Source organism: Carcharodon carcharias, chromosome 19 (genome assembly GCF_017639515.1).
Source record: "Carcharodon carcharias isolate sCarCar2 chromosome 19, sCarCar2.pri, whole genome shotgun sequence".
NCBI classification, from domain to species: Eukaryota; Metazoa; Chordata; class Chondrichthyes; order Lamniformes; family Lamnidae; genus Carcharodon; species Carcharodon carcharias.
The window spans coordinates 26,888,975-26,908,496 of NC_054485.1; the positions used below are offsets into that span (position 1 = coordinate 26,888,975).

Here is a 19,522-nt window from a genome sequence, read left to right on the forward strand (position 1 = left end):
CAGGCCTGTGATCACTGTTGTGAGACTGTTCTTACCGTGTTTCAGTAGCTCTGCTGGTATCTCATTGATCCCAGGTGCCTTGTTGTTCTTCAGGCTCTTCACTTTCGGGAGTTCCTCAACCAGCCCAGCTCCATGTTTGAGTTTGACAGCACGTGCCTTAATAGCTGAACACCAACCTGAGAGAAACTGCCAGATCAGAGACCCAAAGAGCCATCAAGAATAGTGAGAAACAAGCGGAGTGTGAAACTCTCTGCTGCAGAATTGAAGCTCCTGGGCTTGATTTGGACCCCACTAGCTGACTTCCCACCTAAAGCAATGGGCATCACATAATGGCCAACAGGTGGTAAAGCGAACATCCGATCCAGACTGTATTTGGAGCCTACTGGCTCCAGGCTGCCAGAACATAAGGCAGTCTGGACAGCCTCCGGACCCGGATAAAGGGATAGGTCTGTGTTAGAGGATTTGTACTTGGGTGGCAACTTGGTGTAGTAGCAGTCTAGATAGTTTTTTTTAAAAAATCTATTTTTGGAATTGCAAATCAGGGGAGAGCGCGAACGCAGTCCCCCACTACCACAAATTTTGCAGTCGAGTATCCCGCATTTGGGGACATCGCAGGCGTCAGCACACCCGAAGTGCAATGAGCTAGCCTCGTCCTGGGAGAACCTCCTTCTTGATCAAGGTCTCTCCCCTGCCAGGTAAGTAGGTGCACCGAGGAACACCCCCAACTAAATTACTAAATTAAAATGTAACATTGCTGGATCCTGATTTGCATAATAAAAGCACCTACTGCCAGACAGATGGGTTCTCCAGCTGCCTAATGATGGCAATGGGAATGGGACAATAAGTTTTATATGCCACCGTTTTCTGTCAGACAGGAGGCCTCAAAATCTCAAATATAGGTACAAGTCCAAGGGAGTCATTTTACAAGTCTGTGCCTCAGAAGAGATCCTTGTCCACATTCAAAACTTAGGTGTTCGCTGTTCACAATTTGCCAACTATCCGGTTTAATGTTTGGAAAACTGGGCAATGTGTGCCTGGATTTCCGCTTTGCATGCTCCATAGAAAATACCCATCAGGAACAAAAGTTCATAAAATTACCCCTCGAGCATCTATGCTTTGTGTATCAATATCTTTGTTTGTCTGTTTCTGCCCCTGTGTAATTATTTGTGCACGATGGTGAATCTATGTATGAGTATCAAAAATGTAGCTAGGGTAGGAAACAGCAGCAAACAATAGTGCATTCAAAGCGTTTTTACTGAATAGTTTGATATTGGAAAAGACAGGAGATGTTTACCCCAGGGATGGTGTATCATTTATTTTTCTTATCCTGCTAGGGTAGCAGGAAAAGCTGTCAAAATATATTGAGATTGCTGCTCAAAGTGTGCAATTTATATCCATTTGCAAAAGGCCAACAATGAAACGCTCTTTGGTAACTAGTTGCTGATTTATCTAACATGCAAACTCAAATAATCGCCTCCCAGCCTTTATTTTTGTGTGTGTGTGTGTAAAAATAATCAATTTGCAGCTGGTAGCCAAAACAAAGTCTCTGTCAAAGTACATATTATGGGAGAAGTACAGGGCTTTGATGGATTAGAACATAACTAATAAAGGTATTTCCATGATCTAATTAGCCATGGCTGGCGTACATTTTGCAAACTTGTATGTAGCTGAACCCCATTTTTCAGGAATTATGTAAAAATTCCTCCATTAATTGTGAACTCAGATAATATTTGATCAAGGAGCTTCAGTGCACTGTGATGAGGATTAATTTGAGCTTGTTCCTGTGATTGATCACCATTGCTATCTATTTTATCACATGGAAACCAATAAATGGAAAAATGAGTGATTCCTCTCTATTCCATTTTGGCCATATTTCTCATGTTTTAGCAATCAATAATGAATAGCATTGTTACATTGATCACATACTGTCTGTAGCAAGAAAACAACCTCTGCCTAATATCAATAGCATTCTGCTATTAACAAACAGACTCTGCATCTCCAACAGTACCCACAAGAGTTTTTTTTGTGAATTCCAAGGCTATGTTTGTGATGCCGTAAATTATAAATTGTCTTCCTACACGTCTCCAATGGGCCAATGGTACATTAGCAAAAACAAAGGAGAGGACAATGCTCAACTGTCAGGTATCTCTACTTTCCCATACTCCTAAAATGACACACTGCCTGTCTGCATTGGAAATGCCTGAGCAGCTTGCCAACAGAATGCAACTGAGGCCTGATTAAAAATAGTTCGAGTTTCAAATCTAATATTGGGTGGATATTCTGATTACTTGCCTTACTGTCATTGATGAATGACAAAGATGAAAACTGATCAGATGGTGCTGATGCTCTGTTGAAGGAAAATTTGGGTTTTCTTATGTTAGCTCCTGTGGGGTGTCCATGCTCATGCATGAGGAATGTGTCTGCAGCTACTTTCAGAAGTGAGGCCTGGTGCTCTTACAGCTGAAAATGGCATAATATACTAATATTACTATTAAACTACAAGTTCTAGGAAGATGATATGAAACTGAAAGGAAGGGAAAAATCAGTCAATTTTCCTACTTATTGTCATCCAATGGTGCCGTTAGGAAATGCACTGGGTGAGAATAGGATTGGATTGGATAAAACCTGAGGAAGCTTTTAAAGGCTAAATTTTCTGCCCATGGATAATGAATTAGTGGGAAATCTAACTCCAATTTCTATGCTTACATCTAAATTATAGCTGTTTGGTGATGATACTGGACACAGTCCAGGACCTGTGAACTCATGACCTAGCATGAATCATTGCCTTAAGAAAGGAAAGATGAAAAGGAAAGAAATATGGACAAAGAAAAATAACAGCCCTTGTTGACTTAAAGTTAAACTAAAACATGGAAAAAACCAGATGTCAAATTCATAGGTAACACGGACCACAATCAGTTTTAGTCCATGAACAAAACCGAATAATCACAGTGCATAATAGTAAAGCAAACAGGTGTGCTCTTATGGGCCCCGCAAAGAAAGCCTGGGCTTCAGCTGCATTGTCTCCTTGCTCTCCGTCTTGTGGCACCACTAAGTGGCTGCTGCAGCGTGTGATTTTAATTTTCTTAAAACCAGGCAGCTGGCTGGTGGTCCATAAAAGAGGACCAGCGGTTAAAATCAGCGGAGACCCCTGAACGAGAAGGTTATTGCTCCCTGGAGTTAAAATGCATGCCCATCCTTCAAGATACTTCACCTAAGGCTATGTGCAGAGTAATGGACACAACTTTTTTTTAAAATTATCATTGCCCATCCCTAATTGCCCTTGAGAAGATTGTGGCGAGCTGCCGCCTTGAACTGCTGTAGTCCATTTGGAGTAGGTACATCCACAGTGCCATTAGGGGGAGAGTTCCAGGGTTTTGACCAAGCAACGATAAAGGAATGGTGATATACTTCCATGTCCAGATGGCATGTGGCTTGGAGAGGAACTTGCAGGTGGTGGTGTTCTAATGCATCTGCTGCCCTTTGTCCTTGCGGTGGTAGAGGTCACGGGTTTGGAAGATACTATTGAAGGAGCCTTGGTGAGTTGCTGCAGTGCAACTTGTATGCAGTACACACTGCTGACACTGTGCGTCGGTGGCAGAGGGAATGAATATTTAAGGTAGTGGATATGGTGCCAATCAAGTGGGCTGCTTTGTCCTGGATGGTGTCAAGTTTTTTGAGTGTTGTTGGAGCTGCACTCATCCAGGCAAGTGGAGAGTATTCCATCACAGGATAGGCTTTGGGGAGTCAGGGGGTGAGTCCCAGCCTCTGACCTGCTCTTGTAGCCTTAGTATTTATATGGCTAGCTCAGTTCAGTTTCTGGTCAATGGTAACCTCCAGGGTGTTGATAGTGGGGGATTCAACAATGGTAACGCCATTGAATGTCAAGGGGGGATGGTTGGATTCTCTCTTTATTGAGATGGCCATTGCTGGCATTCATGTTGCGTGAATGTTACTTGCCATTTATCAACCCAATCCTGAATGTTGTCCAGGTCTTGCTGCATAAGGGCACAGACTACTTCAGTATCTGAGGAATCACAAATGGTGCTGAACATTGTGCAATCATCAGCGAACATCCCCATTTCTGACCTTATGATGGAAGGAAGGTCATTGATGAAGCAGCTGAAGATGGTTCGGCCAAGGATACTACCCTGAGGAACTCCTGCCGTGATGTCCTGGAATTGAGACGATTGACCTTCAACAACCAAAACCATCTTCCATTGTGCTAGGTATGACCCCAACCAGTGGGAAGTTTTCCTCCTGATTCCCATTGACTCATGTTTTGCTAGGGCTCCATAATGCCATATTCGGTCAAATGCTGCCTTGATGTCAAGGGCAGTCACTCTCGCCTCACCTGTGGAGTTCAGCTCTTTCTGTCCATGTTTGGACCAAGGCTGTAATGAGGTCAGGAGCTGAGTAGCCCTAGTGGGACCCAAACTGAGCATTAGTGAGCAGGTTAGTGAGCAGGTTATTGCTGAGTAAGTGCCGCTTGAAAGCGCTGTTGATGATCCTTCCATTACTTTGCTGATGGCGAGTAGGCTAATTGGTTGGGTTGGATATGTCCTGTTTTTGGAGGATAGGACACACCTGGGCAAATTTCCATATTGCCGGGTAGGTGCCAGTGTTGTAGCTGTACTGAAACAGCTTGGCTAGGGGCACAGCTATTCTGGAGCTCAAGTCTTCAGTACTTTTGCTGGAATGTTGTTAGGGCCCATAGCCTAGTCAAATATATGATTATATATGTGCATCACTGGTCTATACTACACATTAGTTTTTTTCTCCTTTTCCTGCTTTATCTGTTAGTTTGGGTCAGTTAAGTATTCTTCCATTGTTAATCAATTGTGGCTTTGAGCTTATCATCAATACTGCCAGCTTAGATTGCATGCTGCATGTTGGAGGTTTCCTGAGGTCTTGTTTCCTTGTTCTGATGATTCAGATGGATGTTGAAAGTCCTGTGACTATTTGAAGAAGATCAGGGATTAATGTGTAGTCTGGCCAATTTTCCTACTTGACCAATAATAGTGAATGAACTGGTTTTTATCTCATTGTTATGTGGGATCTTGCTTTCCACGAAACAGCTGCTTAATTTGCATCATAGTGCATGTTTGGCACATGGACTAAAATCGAAGTGAAAGGACTTTTAGAAAATTAATACATAGACTTAGAAATTAATGTATTGTGCTCTGTCGTACAGATGATAACATTATCCTGTTTCATCAGTTTAAATTTTTGAGCATGTTATATATGCAAGCAAGTTGTATACTGAAACTGCAAAAGTTTGCTTTTTGCCATTTCTGTCTGAGAACATGCATACCTTCTCTTGAAAAAGGCTGGCAAAATTATTGCTCATTATTTGTTAACTGTAATTTACCCAACCTCAGTTTGTCACTGTGATATGCCTTTTTACAGATTCTTTTCCAATTGAAGGTTTTTCATTACACATTGTACATCACAAGATAAAGAAAGCGCTTCAGCCGATTTAACTTTATCCTTCTGGAATGCCAATCCCACCATCTTCTTGCTCCTTTTTAAAATGAGACCAATGTCCTAGATTTAACAACATGTCTAGCAACCTGTTACAGCTGTTGACAATTCTGTGCAAAGAAAAGCTTCCAAAAATCAGTCCAAAGTGTTCCCTTCACAACTAAGTTTTGTGCTCTCTTGCCCCACTGCACTGAAAAAGTAACAGTGTTGGATGGTGGAGTATTTGGCAATGATCACAAGCTTTAACTGGACCAACCATATCAACAGCTTTGCTATTGAAGCAGGTTAGAGCCTGGGTATTCTGACTAGTTACTCATTTCCTAGTTTACAGAAAATTCTCCAACATCTAAATGCAAAAGTCAGGAGAGTGATGCATGCAGTGAATTTAATGAATTGAACACATTTGTAATGGTTGCATTCCAGGATTTTGAGATATGCTAAAGTTGAAAATTTAGCTCCATCTGTCTCAACCTATTGACATGGACATCCTTCCCAAAATGTCAGAACTGGACTGGTATTGGAAATCCCCATCTGTTTCTTTCCGGCCTCAATCAGAGGAGATGGTCAGAAGTTGAGCATTGGATATGGCTAATGAAATGGACCTTATTTGACAATTCAGCAGAACAAACAAGTATTCTTGGAAATGTCATATAGGGATCTCCATACTTAATCTCTTCAAAGAACATGTTTCTGTTGCATTTTGTGCTTTGAGCTGTTGCTTAAAGTAGGTCCAGAAGCAAACATTTTGTAGTGATTTACTTAAGTTTTCTGGAATTTCTCCCATCTTGTAAACTTCATTAAAGATATGAGTCACTTCATCTATTCCAAAGTCTCCTAAACATTATGTGAACTACTCCATCACTCTATCAGTTTGATGAGTCACATTATTAAGATCCTCCTTTTAGCGTACTGATGAATAGGGCCAGGAGTAAGGTAAAGCCAGAAATTTCAGCTCTTCAATGTAGTTTTGTAAAAGAAAGAAGAACGAAAAGCGCTATCTTTTGTGGACGTATGCTATCAGAAAGAGCCATAAGAGATGAAAAAAATTGTATCCATGTCTTTTATTGATTTATTGTAAGGAAGGTGAAACATGAACTGATGAGCATGCTAGTCTCCTGATGTTGATGGCAAAGATCTTAGAGCGATAGAAAATCTTTATTGGGAACAAACCACAGTCATAAAAGTTGAGAATGATCTAAGCGATTTTGTGAAGATTCAAAAAGAGGGGGTCAGACTAGGGGTGTGCTTTCTGCCCAGACTTATTCAGTTTGTATAGTGAAAAAATTCTTAGAGCGATTGAAGACATTCCTCAATTATTAGCTGGAGGTTACAACCCTAATAGGTGCAGAGATGATACTGCACCTATTGCTGACTCTGAAGAGAAACTGCAAAATATTTTAGATAGTGTAGTGAGTGAATGAGAAGAAAGGGCTGAGCATAAATTATAAGAAAACAAAATGTCTAGTGGTGTCCAAAAAGAGAATCACACCAGATTGGAATATCACAGTGAAGAATTAGATAAAACAGGTAGACGCATTTTGCTACCAATATGTTGAGTATGTTAGCATCAGACAAAGAATTAAGACGAAGGATTGGAATGGTCAAATATACATTTCAAAAAATGAAACAGATTATGATCAACTCAAGATGAGCCACAGAAGTAAAACTGAGAATCCTGGAATGCTATGTCACATCAATTTTGACATACGCAAGTGCGTGTTGGATGATCAGTGAAACAATGCAGAGGAGAATTGAAGATGCAGGGTCGTGGTTTTTGAGGTGAATAATCATGATATCTTGGATAAGTCACATTTATCAATGAGGGTGTTAGTAAAATTTGAAACCAAAAGAACTCTGCTTACCAAGATCAGGAAGAGACAGTTGGAATTCCCTGGGCACGTAATAAGAAATCATGATTTCGAAAGTCTGATGCTGATGGGAAAAATTGATTTGTAAGAGATCAAGTTAGACAAAGAACGATCTTTCTAAAGAACTTCAAAAACCAAGGAAGATGATCCATGCGTCTCGAACAAGATTAACATGAGGTCCATGGTGGCCAATGCCCTCTCAGGGTATGGCATCTGAAGAGACATGAAATTCTGCTCTCATGACTATGAAATTAAATTGTGGGATGCATAGTGTTGAATATTTATGTGATACTTTATGGCTCAACTGATGGTAAATTCTGAATTGTTCAAATCCCTAAGGGAAATTTGAAACAACTGCCACAACTGATTTTGAAATTTGTATAAATTTCGAGGTGCGTGCTTTGAATTCAGTAGTAATAAGGCCACCAAGTCTTATAGTTTTTTACAAAACTAGATTAAGCATTTGTTAATAAGAGAAATGATTTTAAACACATAGATCTACAAATTACTAATATGATAACTCCTAAATCCCCTAATTATCTAACTCCCAGTTACACTTTCGTTAAAGCAACAGTAAGACACAGACTTTAAACGACCCAGGCAAGGTGACATATAAAAGCCTGAACAAGTCGAATTCATAGAGTTTTTTTTAACTTCAGTTATTTGAACACAGCAGCTTGAAGCATAGATGCTGAAGGCTTTTTACACTTGTTAGATCTTAAAAATGCCTACCTTTTACACACAGCCTTTGCTCCTTAATATTTATTTTGCCCTTTGAATGCAAATTCCCATTGTCTCACAATGTCTTTGGACTTTACATTTCTGATAATAAAAATTTCTCATAGCACTAAGTTTTGCCAGTAATCTTTAGAAAAAATACAGGTTCTAAACTTCACCTGACTAGGTGATACATTTCATCCTCCTTTGAAAACAATCTAGCCTGGTTTATTAAAAATGGAAATGTCCTTTTTACACCTTGCATTCTAAACGTCCCCCATGTTTACATCAAAGCCTTTAGAGCAGCTGCCTTTAATCCAATTAATTCTCTCTCTCACTCACTTGCTCAGACATTTTACAATAAATTCCAATAATATGGGAATTATTATATCTTCCTGACAGATACTTACTTTGCTTGTAGAGTATTCCTCCTTAAAGCAGTGGATTCCTGCTATGAACAAAGTTGCAAATTCAATGCCACTAAACTTGGACTTTCAGTTACTAATGGAGATATTTTGTGCCATAGATTTATATTCCTGTATCTTGGAGCAATCACATCCTTCATTGTGCTGAAACCCATGTCTCTCACCATTCTTGCTAACTTCTAATGCGGCTGCTAACTGACATCGAATGAGGGCTGCCTCCAGCATAAATTCACTCGATCAGTTACATCATAGTCAGCTGGCTGAAAACAAGACTGGCTGTGGCTCTGGACAGATTAGGGGAAGATACAGAAAAAACGTGTTGGGAGTGCAAAGGCTGTGGAGGATTCAGAGCTGGTAAATGTGGTGACATGCACATGAGATCAGCAAAGTAACAAATGCAGTTCACATACTAACCCACAAAGCATGTTATTTATACAAGGTTTACATTCTGTGGTATATGTTGCCACGACTACCATGACAACCAGTGAATCACAAGCAATGTTGATAAATAGCCAGGAATTAATTCAGAACTTCTGACATGGATCAAATAAGTATCTGTGTATGTATTGCTATAAAATATGTATATATCATTTTCCTGCAAAGGAGCACTGGGATCTCCCTGACCTGTTTCTTTTTAAATTTCACTGAAGGTTGCACTTTGAAATAGGACTTAAAAGTGCCAAAGTATATTTTTTTAAAAAGAGAACAGCATTGTTTATTGCTGGTTTCTGTTGACCTGAAATTAAAACCACTTGCTTACCAGTGAACTTTGCTCCAACAGCAGTTCACTTCTTAATTGACTTCTGGATGTCCAGCAATTAGATTACATGGGCTCCAAGGGACAACTGCATCTCCTGATTCGTAACATACAGGATCAACATAGATCTATGTGAGCAGATTAATAAATATTTACTGCATTACATGATATACTTTTGCTACAAGTATCATTAGCAACATCATGAAAGATCTGGCTCAGATATGTAATTACTTTATATGTTTTAAACATTTCAATTTGGGGAAACCCAACTTGACTGCCTTTAAGATTCATTCACCTCAATGGGTAAATTTCTATGAAGATTTCTAATAATTACTGGATGACTTGGCGCATGTATAACTGGGTTATTTGAAATGGGGAAAGTGTATAATTACTCATTTTCAAAATGTTTCAGAATGAATATTAAACAGCCACTGGTGCAATCTGCTTATTGTGATACAGATTCTAAATATCTAAGTATTTGCTGAGAAAATACAGTTTCAAGAATGAAAGCAATTACGATTTTTACACCTTGTTAGTGACACTTTATTGTGGAAAGTTTAAATTTAAAGAATTTGCATTTATTTAGCACCTTTTACATCATTCTTGGCATGTGCTAAAGTACTTCATAGAATTGAAATATTTAGAAGTTGAGTCACTTGTAACTTGGCAGTTATTTTCACACAGCAAGGTCCCACAAAGAGATAAATAACAAAATCATCTATTTTTCTGGACTTGGTTGAGGGTTAAACCTCGGCCGTGCATTGGGAGAACTCCTCTAATCTTCACATGCGGTTATGGAATACTTTATGCCCACCTTAGGGCAGACTCATTGTTATGACCGAGCAGCTGGTAAAGCTGAGTTATTTTCTAAAAATCGCAGAGGGAAACTTTAAACAACTGTCATAAAATATAGGTTGTGTTATGTTTGAGATGCAACTTTAAATTCAGGAATCATGCCATCAGTTCTCGAGAGGTTTTATTTTAAGCTAAATGAAACATTCTATTAATTTACGCAAGTTAAATATGTACACATGGCTACAAATTACTACTATCATAACTTTTAACAAATTCCCAAACTAATCTCCAATAAGGCAACAGCAACCCAGAGACTTAACCTGACACCAGGCAAAGCATTTTCACCGTACAAATTTCACTTTGGTTCCTGTGGAGACAGTTGGAGGCTTACAGCTGCTTTTGATCTCGCATTGCATGTACTCTACACACACAAAACAGTTGTCTTGTTATACCTAGCACAGCCCGTTGAATGTAAATTCTCATTGCATTACCAGCCTCTTCTAACAATAAATCCCCTTTCATAGTACCAGTTTTATTAGCAATATAAACATATTGCTTGGTCTCTGCTAGATAGGTGCCAGCATTCACCCCATTTCTTGAATGCTGTATTCGAAAAATGCAAATGCGCTCTCTCTCTCTTACATATCAAAACTAGTACACATCAAAGCACCCAGACTAGCTGGCTTTAATCCAATTAAGACACACCCACAGACTAAATCTCTATTTTAAAATAAAAATATTTTCCAATAATATTATATACATTAATAGCTTCATGACACTCATCTAAAAGATGCCTTAGTTTTTTCCTTAAATCTTCATGTTCATTCAAGAAAATGGCCTCCATGTTCTTGTAGAGCCTGCACATTGACATTTATCAAATTTAAAATCTATTCTGCTGAATGGTTAGTATGTGCCCGTAAAATTGGAGGTGTCATATCAGGTGGCATTAGATTCTTTAACAGATGGTGGCGGAGTGCTGAAGAGTCCACTGAAGCAGATTAAAATAACAAGACGCATTCCTGCCGACATAGATATTGTTGTTTTTACATGGTAAACAAAAAATGTGTGTTGTGCTATTGATTATTTTCACAAGTATAGCTATCAGTCATGATGACCATGTGCATTCTTTAAACCTAGTACTCTAAATGGTTAATAGCCATCAATGATTAATAGATTATGTTAAATACCTTATATGCTGATAGTGCCATTCAGATTTTCAAAACCTGGACTAAAGATAGACATAACTTGCATGAGTGCCCTTTTTACTCTAAGCTGTAACTTTGACTGAAAAAAAACTGTATAAGTGGCCAACTTGTCTTTAAATGGGATCTTTTAGTTTGTAATTTATAATCTGTTACAATTCCTTTTAATATCTGTAAAATTGTTAAATGCATATAAATACTAAATAATTTTCTACTGTAATATAATCGGGACCATTCACTTAACTTAAGGGCCTCATTTAGCCTCTGGTTGGGAAGGCTGTCCTGTCCCAGACTTAATCGGACGTCAGGATGCAGGATGGGGACCCTACCGCCTTCCTACCTCTGCCCGATTAAATGCCCCCCCACCTCAAGTCGCTGCTGGGGAAGGGGTTAACATTAAATTCTGCCCCTTTGTGGCAATTAATGCCTACTTAAGGGCCTCATCTTGCCACTGCTGGTATTCAACCAGTGGCAGACAGGGGAATCGCCACATGGGGAGCCTGAAAAACCATGCAGTTGGATATGCTTGCAGGCTTCTGGGGGGGTGGGGGCTGGGGGGCGCGGGCGGTACGGGTTGGTTGCACCATCATTCAAAGGCATTCTGGAGCACAAGTCATCAGTACTACAGTCAGGATGTTGTCAGGGTCAATGCTGTATCCAGGGTCTTCAGCTGTTTCTTGATCACAGATCGAAGAACTGCATTTGTGACATTGGGAACTTTGAAGAGGTCGAGATGGATGATCCACTTGGCATTTCTGACTGAAAATGGTTGCAAATGCCTTGGCTTTGTTTTTTGCCCTCCTGTGGTGGGTTCCACCATCATTGAGGATGGGGATATTTGTGGCACCGCCACCTTTGGTTAGTTGTGTAATTGTCCACCACCATTCATGTCTGGATGCAGCAGGACTGCAGAGCTTTGATTTGATCCATTGTGGGATCACTTAGCTTTGTCTATAACACACTGCTTTCAATTTTTAGAATTCATGTAGTCTCCCATGTTGTATCTTCATTAGGTTGGCATCTCATTTTTAGATATGCCCGGTACTGCTCCTAGCATGCTGTCCTATACTCCTTATTGAACAAGGGTGGATCTCCTAACTTGATGGTAATAGAGTGGGGGATATGTCAGGTCATGAGATTATAGTTTATGGTTAAATTAAATTCTGTTGCTGCTAATATTGGGGCTGTGGATTCAATGTGAATCAGTTGTACTTGTTGAACAGATGGTGCATCTAATATCCTGTGGCTGTCAAACAACATCAGGCCTAGATTTGTAAATCAATCCTGTTTCAGTATGTGCCTCCACCTCCTCTGACTCTAGTCTCCTTTGTATATCTTCCTTTTGTCTGTTCAACCCACAATGGCAGAGCCTTCAGCAGTAATCCTTTTCATTTTACTAATTCTTTCCCTACCTTCAAAAGCCTCCTAAAAGCTTATTACTTTGATTTTTTTTTGTATTTCTGCCATCATGTCTGTCTTCATTTATTTTTGCTTCTTTGAAGTGCTTTGGAATGCTTTATGATGTTGAAGACCCTAAACAAGTGAAAGTTGTTGAAGTACTTGTTACTGTCATATACTTTCAGGTGATATAAAGACATATTGTTACAATGACTGAGGTAGAGCCTGTGCTGGACTTTGCTACATCGGGACGGACGGGCCGAAGAAATGCTTTGCCTGACATCCTAGGCTCGCCTGCTGGGGTCAGTCCTTCAGAACTTCCCATGAAACTAGCAGAACTTTCTATTAATGCAGGTATGATCGGTTCTGTGTCCAGTCATTGTGTGTGCCTTTTGAGCAGAATTCATGTAATTATGGACACAGTCACTATTCCACGTATATTCAAGCATTTTTTTGTACTTTTTTTTGTTATTGTAGCAATTTTCTCCAAATAAAAAGCAGCAAATTGCTAATTCAAATGAAAATCCCATAGTTTGAACTGAGCAGTTTCATCACAAAAGCAATAGTTTTACAGGCCACTGCACTCTGGAGCACTGAACAGTAAAGTAAGTTTGCTTGTGTGAATTGTTTTTCTTTCTAAGACATTAACTTCCTATATAAAAAAGCTGCTCATTTTATAGGGAAAGTTTTCCCCCTGTTGGGGGGAAGGGTTGGGTGGGTGCGCCTCTGATTGGTGCCCCAATTGGGGGCATGCTGCCATTTTACATGGGCGGGTCAATTAAGGCCTGCCCAGCATGACGTCCGCCAGGAAGCGCTATGCGCTCCCTGTGTGGGTGGGGCAGATTCCCTCAGCTGGGAGTGCACTCTTTCGAAAAAGCGCACTGATCCCCCTGAGGCTAAGTGCTGCCTCAGGGAGATTGGCTCCGAATTAAAATTTGCAATAAAAATGATAGAAAAATTTCCCTGACATGTCCCCACATGTGACACTGTCACATGAGTTGGGACATGTCCATAACTTTAACTGAAACCTTTATTAAAAATTTAAATACTCTCATGAAATCTCAGCCCGCCCGTGGATGAGGCTTCATGCTTTTTCTGAAGCTCGCCAGGGCTCCCAGCCTGCCTGCCAACCTTAAGGTTGGACAGGCAAGTCCATTAATGATAATTAGTTTCTCAATGGCCTCAATAGGCCATTGACAGGTTGGCAGGTGCGCAGCTGACTCGGCTGCGTCCCTGCCGACCTGAAAATGGAAATGACGCAGGGTGACGTTGGGAGTTCCACCCGACGTCATCCCGCGTCGGCGAACGGGCCCAGGCCCCACCCCCGCTCGCCGTCTGGAAGATCTTGCCCATAAGCACCTTTTTCTTTAGCTACAATGCACCCGAGTGAGTTGAAGATAGTATTACTACTTTTGCAGTATTCTAAACTTTACTACTTTTGCAGTATTCTAAATTTATTCCCCCATCTCTCCTGATAGTATAGTACCGACTTTTGCATTTTATAGTTTCAGGGACAATAGGTGTCTTCAGCTATTCTTTGTGAATGTTATAATGCTGCCCTAATTCAGAGTCCATTTCTGTCCTTGGCAGATTCCTGCCTGCAACAGGCAGGAGTCACTGGATTGAATAGGTTGGTGAATTTTTGCCTTCCTTCAACAATTACACCTTTTAAACTACTGCCCTCAGCTGAGATCAACTAATCTAGCAGGCAGCTTCTGGCCTTTGTTACCATAATACAAAGTTTTATTTTATAGGTTACATTTATTGTAATATTCTGTATGCTATTGATTATCTTGTTTTAAAATGAATGGCTTAAATGCAGTTCCACAGTTTTAAAGATGTGTTGCTTTCTTGCAAAGTAGTGATGATGATAGATAAATGGAAAAATATTTAGAAAAGTCCATTTGCCTGACTTTTTAAGATTTTCCAACTTATCATAACATCCCTTGATCCCTCATTGTTTCTGAACTGCTTTTGTTTGCTTCACTGGTCTTGCCTAATAATGAATTCCACCATTCTATGCTCGGAGTTAAAATGTTCTGCCTGAGTTCCCTTCTGCTTCAAACTTTGAATTCTGAAATCTATCCTCTCTTATTTGGACTTGATCACAATGAATCATCATCCACCATGAATAATTATATAGCATATTGAAGCCAATCGCAGTAGGTGTGCACAGAACTGGGAAGAAAATGCCCTGTTGCACTGTTTATAGCATGGTAATCAGAAGAGACTTTTCAATTGTACAAGTCAACGATCCAGATAAACACTTTGAATGCCCTGGATGTCAATGTGTTGGGTGAAATGAATTAACATTTTTTAATCAAATTTTTAGATGTTTAACCATGACTATGCATGTATTAATAAGTTGGATAAGATTGAATTAAATAAGATTTTGAAAAATGATTTTTAAAAATGAATAACTTGTTTAATATCTGGAATTTCTTCACAAGTGTCATTTCACTGACATGACCATCCCTTATTCTTGTATTTTTTTCTTTTATATATGTCTCTTACAGTTCACGGGGAGATTTCTTCAAGTCAGTACCATAGGCAATCGAAATGCCAACTCAAGTAGAATCACATTATCCCAGTTGGCTTTTTTATGGTCTATGTTTATTTGTTTTCTTTGCTTGAATTATAAGACAGCTTTAATGATGGCTCAGCTGGTAATGGTAAATACTATTGGGTCCAACAAACCTTACTCGAGCAATTCTCCTAGGCTGTGGAGCATATCAATCAGGGTTCCTGCTCCTGGTCATTATCCAGTGATTTTTGCTGAAATGACTAACATCGGGATAAATAAAGATTTGTGCTTCAGTTGAATAGCCTGCCACAACACACTGTCCAGGCTCTCATAACCTGGAATTGCTAGAGATGAGGTACTGATTAGCACCTGGTGCCTGTGCAATTGAACTACAGTAAGTCTGGACCTCAAGAAAAGAATGATGAAAATTGAAGTGGGAATCTATTTTAAAATGTTACAAGGCATCACAAAAGTTACAGGCTGAGAAATAAGAGGCTAGAAACGTAGAAGTGTTGTAGTTAATATTTTAGAAATGCTCATGAAAATTTCATGTCCATGAGATTTAGATAATTGAGTATGTTTGACCTTTGCTGACAAATTATACAGGACAGTTTGGTGGGTAGATCGCTGTTGGAGATTTGATTTGATGGGATAAGATTGGTGTAGTAATTTACACATTGTACCAACTAAGAATGTGAAACAAACATGGAAATAAAGTAATGGTAGCTTTTATATATATTTTGTCACAGTCTGTTCTGTAAGGGATCAACAATAAAGGAGTTCATTCTTAAGACCTAAATTTTAGTTTAGTAGACATTAAACATACTATTAATTTTTCTTATTGTTTTATTTTGATTAAGGAGCAGAAGGAACCCAGACACCATCAACAGAAGTACCACCCGAATCAACAGAGAGTCCAGAGCTGAAAGATGCATCATAACGTGTTGAGGATGGACATTTATACTAAAGACTGTGTCGATAAAGCTTTAAATCAAATGACCTGAAAATCATCAGGATTCCTTGACTGTGTCAAGTTCACCTCTGAGTCTGGCGAGTCAAAAGGGAAGGCAAGGTGTGGAGAAAATTTAGAGAACAACATAAAATAAATCAACAATATGGCTTGGAAAGGAAGCCTGAAAAACTATTAAGATGAAAATGAAATTCAGAAATTAATCTTCAAACCTAACATTTAATGAACTATCACATGGATTAAGCCCTTGAAAATGATGAAGGAGACAGTTTCACAGTTATTTGACTGTGATTAGCTACTATGACACTTTGGTGCAAGTTTTTTCCCCCTCAATGTAAACCTTTATCTTTGCTGCGTTGACAGATTATACACAACAGAAGCATTGATTATTTGTGTAGCAACCTGTTTTAAAATCACTAAATCCGATTTATGAACTTTTCTGACTTTAAGCCACTAAACATATTTTAAAAGATCACATCTGACTTAGTCAACATTTTGCCTTGATCCATAAAATGGTCCATTTTGTACGCTTGTGCTTTAGTAAACTTTAAATATTTGAGACATTCAATTTTCGAGCAACAATTTCATTGGGGCAAAATTGTGCTATTTGTATGAAACTCTTCTATTTCAAAAAAACATATAACCCTGTTTGAAAACACTACTTGATCTTAACCCCATGTTTTTGTATTATTTTTGTTGCTTGTTAGCTAAATTCTACAGTTTATATGGTCCTCCTACCCCTCCCTGCTCCCCACCCCCAATTGTCTATCATTTAGTCAATTTGGCATCACACCACCAGATTTTTAATTGGCTCTACTTCCCTCTGTCAATAATTAAAATTCTTTCAGCCCAGTATTTGAGGAAATGTAATAAATCTTAGAGCTGCTAACATCATGGAAATGTTGGCAGTGGAATTTTTGATCAAAAGAAGCGAGACAGATCATAAAACCATTTAAACACGCGAGCTATGTTTTTTTTTAAGGAGTGAAAAACATCAAAATAGGCTCAATTTCTAAGCCAAGAGGAATTTTTTTTGAGGTGAGAATTAAATTAGTTTTTTCTAATATGGAATCCTACTATGTGTATACTACTCCAAGAGTAAGATTGACTGTGGGAATTTTAATTAACTTCAACTTTCTTTCATAACCCAGCTTTTCAGAGCTCAGAATCTGGCTAAGAATGACTTTGAAACTGTGAGTGGCGTTGTCACTAAAATGAGCTGAAACTCATCTGACTGTGTTAACTTTCTGCAGTCTTCAGATTTTTTTTATCTGAAAGCATGCTGGAACATGAAATGTCATGATGTTCAGCTGCACATATTGAAGCATTGTGGCATACACCCATACATTTGCAAAAATTGGATTTCATGTAGAAATCCCAGTTGGGTATATCTAAAGGTTCTGGAGACATTACAAGAGATTTTCAATGGACTTCATCTCTCAAATATTTCCAGTTTTTAAAGGTTTTTTTGTTCATACCCAAGAGGAATAACGCCTCCAAAATAGGTTGAAACTCCTGTGCATTAGGGATTTAATTGGGGGCTCTGGATGTAAAACCCTATAAGAATGGGCTTGGCTGAGAAGCTAACTATACTACACACTAAGTATAAGATAATAAGTCATACTGTGTAGCCACTGCACTTTTCAGCATCAACTCTTGTACATTGTCAATTGGCTAGGTTTGTGCCCATAATAACAGGGAGCTGATAGTTTAGAGTAGAACAACCTGTGTTAAGTACTGCCAGTGCTTTTATCATCTGTCTAGTATCTCAACTGTGTATGAATGATGAATATATATTGTACAAATTGTATATGAATCTTGAAATTGCATATAACTTCATATGACACCCAATAGGTGTACTGTGGTATGTTGTATAAAGTGTATCTAGGTTCTGTAAATTTGTCTGCAGAAGTGAGCGAATGAGTGTGAATGGTTAAATTGCCAAAGAATGTAGGTGTGGCATAATTGGACCAAGTTATACTGAGCTAAGAGGTACATCCAGGAGTTAATACTTGCTGGAACTTACTTCAATTAATAAATCTCAACATATATTCCAATCAAGCAAGGGCATTGCTAACCAATTACACCCCAAATAAGTTCAACATTCTCTAATATTGCTGAAAAGAGAGACATTGCCAAAGCTCTTTGTCTTAAACTCATCAGGACAAACGCAAGAATGCCAAATTTCAAATGATCAAATTGATACCACAGGAGGAAAAAAGTGCTGATTGGTTGCAAGTCAACTCTGGTTGAGGCATTGCCATGGAGAAAGCAACAGGAACTATAGCCTCCCCCAAACATGTTCATTTTGTTTGCAGTCAATTGGCTACTACAGTGGTGAGGGGAGATAGGGAGGGGATGGTATTTAATAACGGATGAAACAAGATGGGCTGAATGGCAAGGAAGTTTATTTTTCATCATTACTTCCTTGTGCAGTATTTCTATCTTTGTCTAAGTATAGATGAAATATTAGAGCTGGACATTAATTTTGGTGCATCATTTGAAAAGAATTCAACATACTTTGCTGATTCTCTTAGTGTGTTCCTTTATAAAAAAAAATTCAGTCTCTGGATGTTGATGTCTTTCAAAGTATCCTACAGGGTAAATTCCCATGTCTACTTGAGCAGTAAAGTGGATTATATGGTCTTCATTGAAATTTCATTGAAATCAATAAATCCTCTTTTTGAAGATGGATCATGCTCCCTGCCAGATTACTACCAAGGTAGTGAAGATGAAAATGTATCCTAATTGTGGAACAATCACAAAGACACAACATTTTCAATAACACAAAATTTAAAATAAAATAAATATACTTGCTATCCTTTGTGTAGCTATATATGCCTAAAAATTCCAATTGTGCCCCTGTACTGCCAGATATACAGTTGGGTGGGACCTCTGCCTATCAGTCTGCCCTGGCATTCAGTCTCTCCCAATCTCAGGGTGGGGATCATTTCCACAAAATGGGCAGGCACCTGAGCCATTTACGCTGCTTCCTGAGTGTTGTAGGGCAAGGGGAGGTAACTGCTCCTCACCATTACACTTTGTTGATGGGAATTGATCTTTTGGGGAAATAGCATTAAATCATGAGATGACAACAGCACAGAAGGAGACCATTTGACCTTTGCCAGCTCTTTAAAAGAGGTATCCAATTAGTCCCACTACCTGGCTCTTACTTTCCATAGGCCTGTATTTTGTTTCCCCTTTTGTTTTTATCCAGGTGCCCTCCGAAGTTGCTACCGAATCTCCTTGCACCCTGTCAGACAGTGTATTTCATAACACCTTAAGTCTGTGTCCTCTGGCTACTGATCCTTCTGCCACAGGAAAGTTTATCCAAACCATTCATGATTTTGAACACTTCTATCAATCTCCTCTTAACCTCCTGTGC

General features: G+C 39.1%; 1 protein-coding gene and 1 non-coding gene across 6 annotated transcripts in view; one reads left to right on the plus strand and one right to left on the minus strand.

Moving 5' to 3' along the window:
• LOC121291894 (cAMP-dependent protein kinase inhibitor alpha-like) overlaps nucleotides 1–18,954 on the plus strand; it is a 124,881-nt gene extending 105,927 nt beyond the window's left edge. For 3 of the 5 annotated variants that reach the window (XM_041213544.1, XM_041213543.1, XM_041213545.1), the window contains 2 exons: nucleotides 12,829–12,997; nucleotides 16,028–18,954. In XM_041213544.1, the coding sequence (XP_041069478.1) occupies nucleotides 12,853–12,997; nucleotides 16,028–16,107 (225 nt within the window). In that variant the 5' untranslated portion in view covers nucleotides 12,829–12,852 and the 3' untranslated portion in view covers nucleotides 16,108–18,954. Of the gene's footprint in view, nucleotides 1–12,828; nucleotides 12,998–13,120; nucleotides 13,249–16,027 lie in introns of all 5 variants that reach the window. The other 2 variants (XR_005946110.1, XM_041213546.1) reach the window with 2 other exon arrangements.
• LOC121292035 lies at nucleotides 540–703 on the minus strand. Its single transcript, XR_005946161.1, has one exon. It is a non-coding gene; the product is annotated as a U1 spliceosomal RNA (small nuclear RNA).
• Nucleotides 18,955–19,522: the final 568 nt, after the last annotated feature.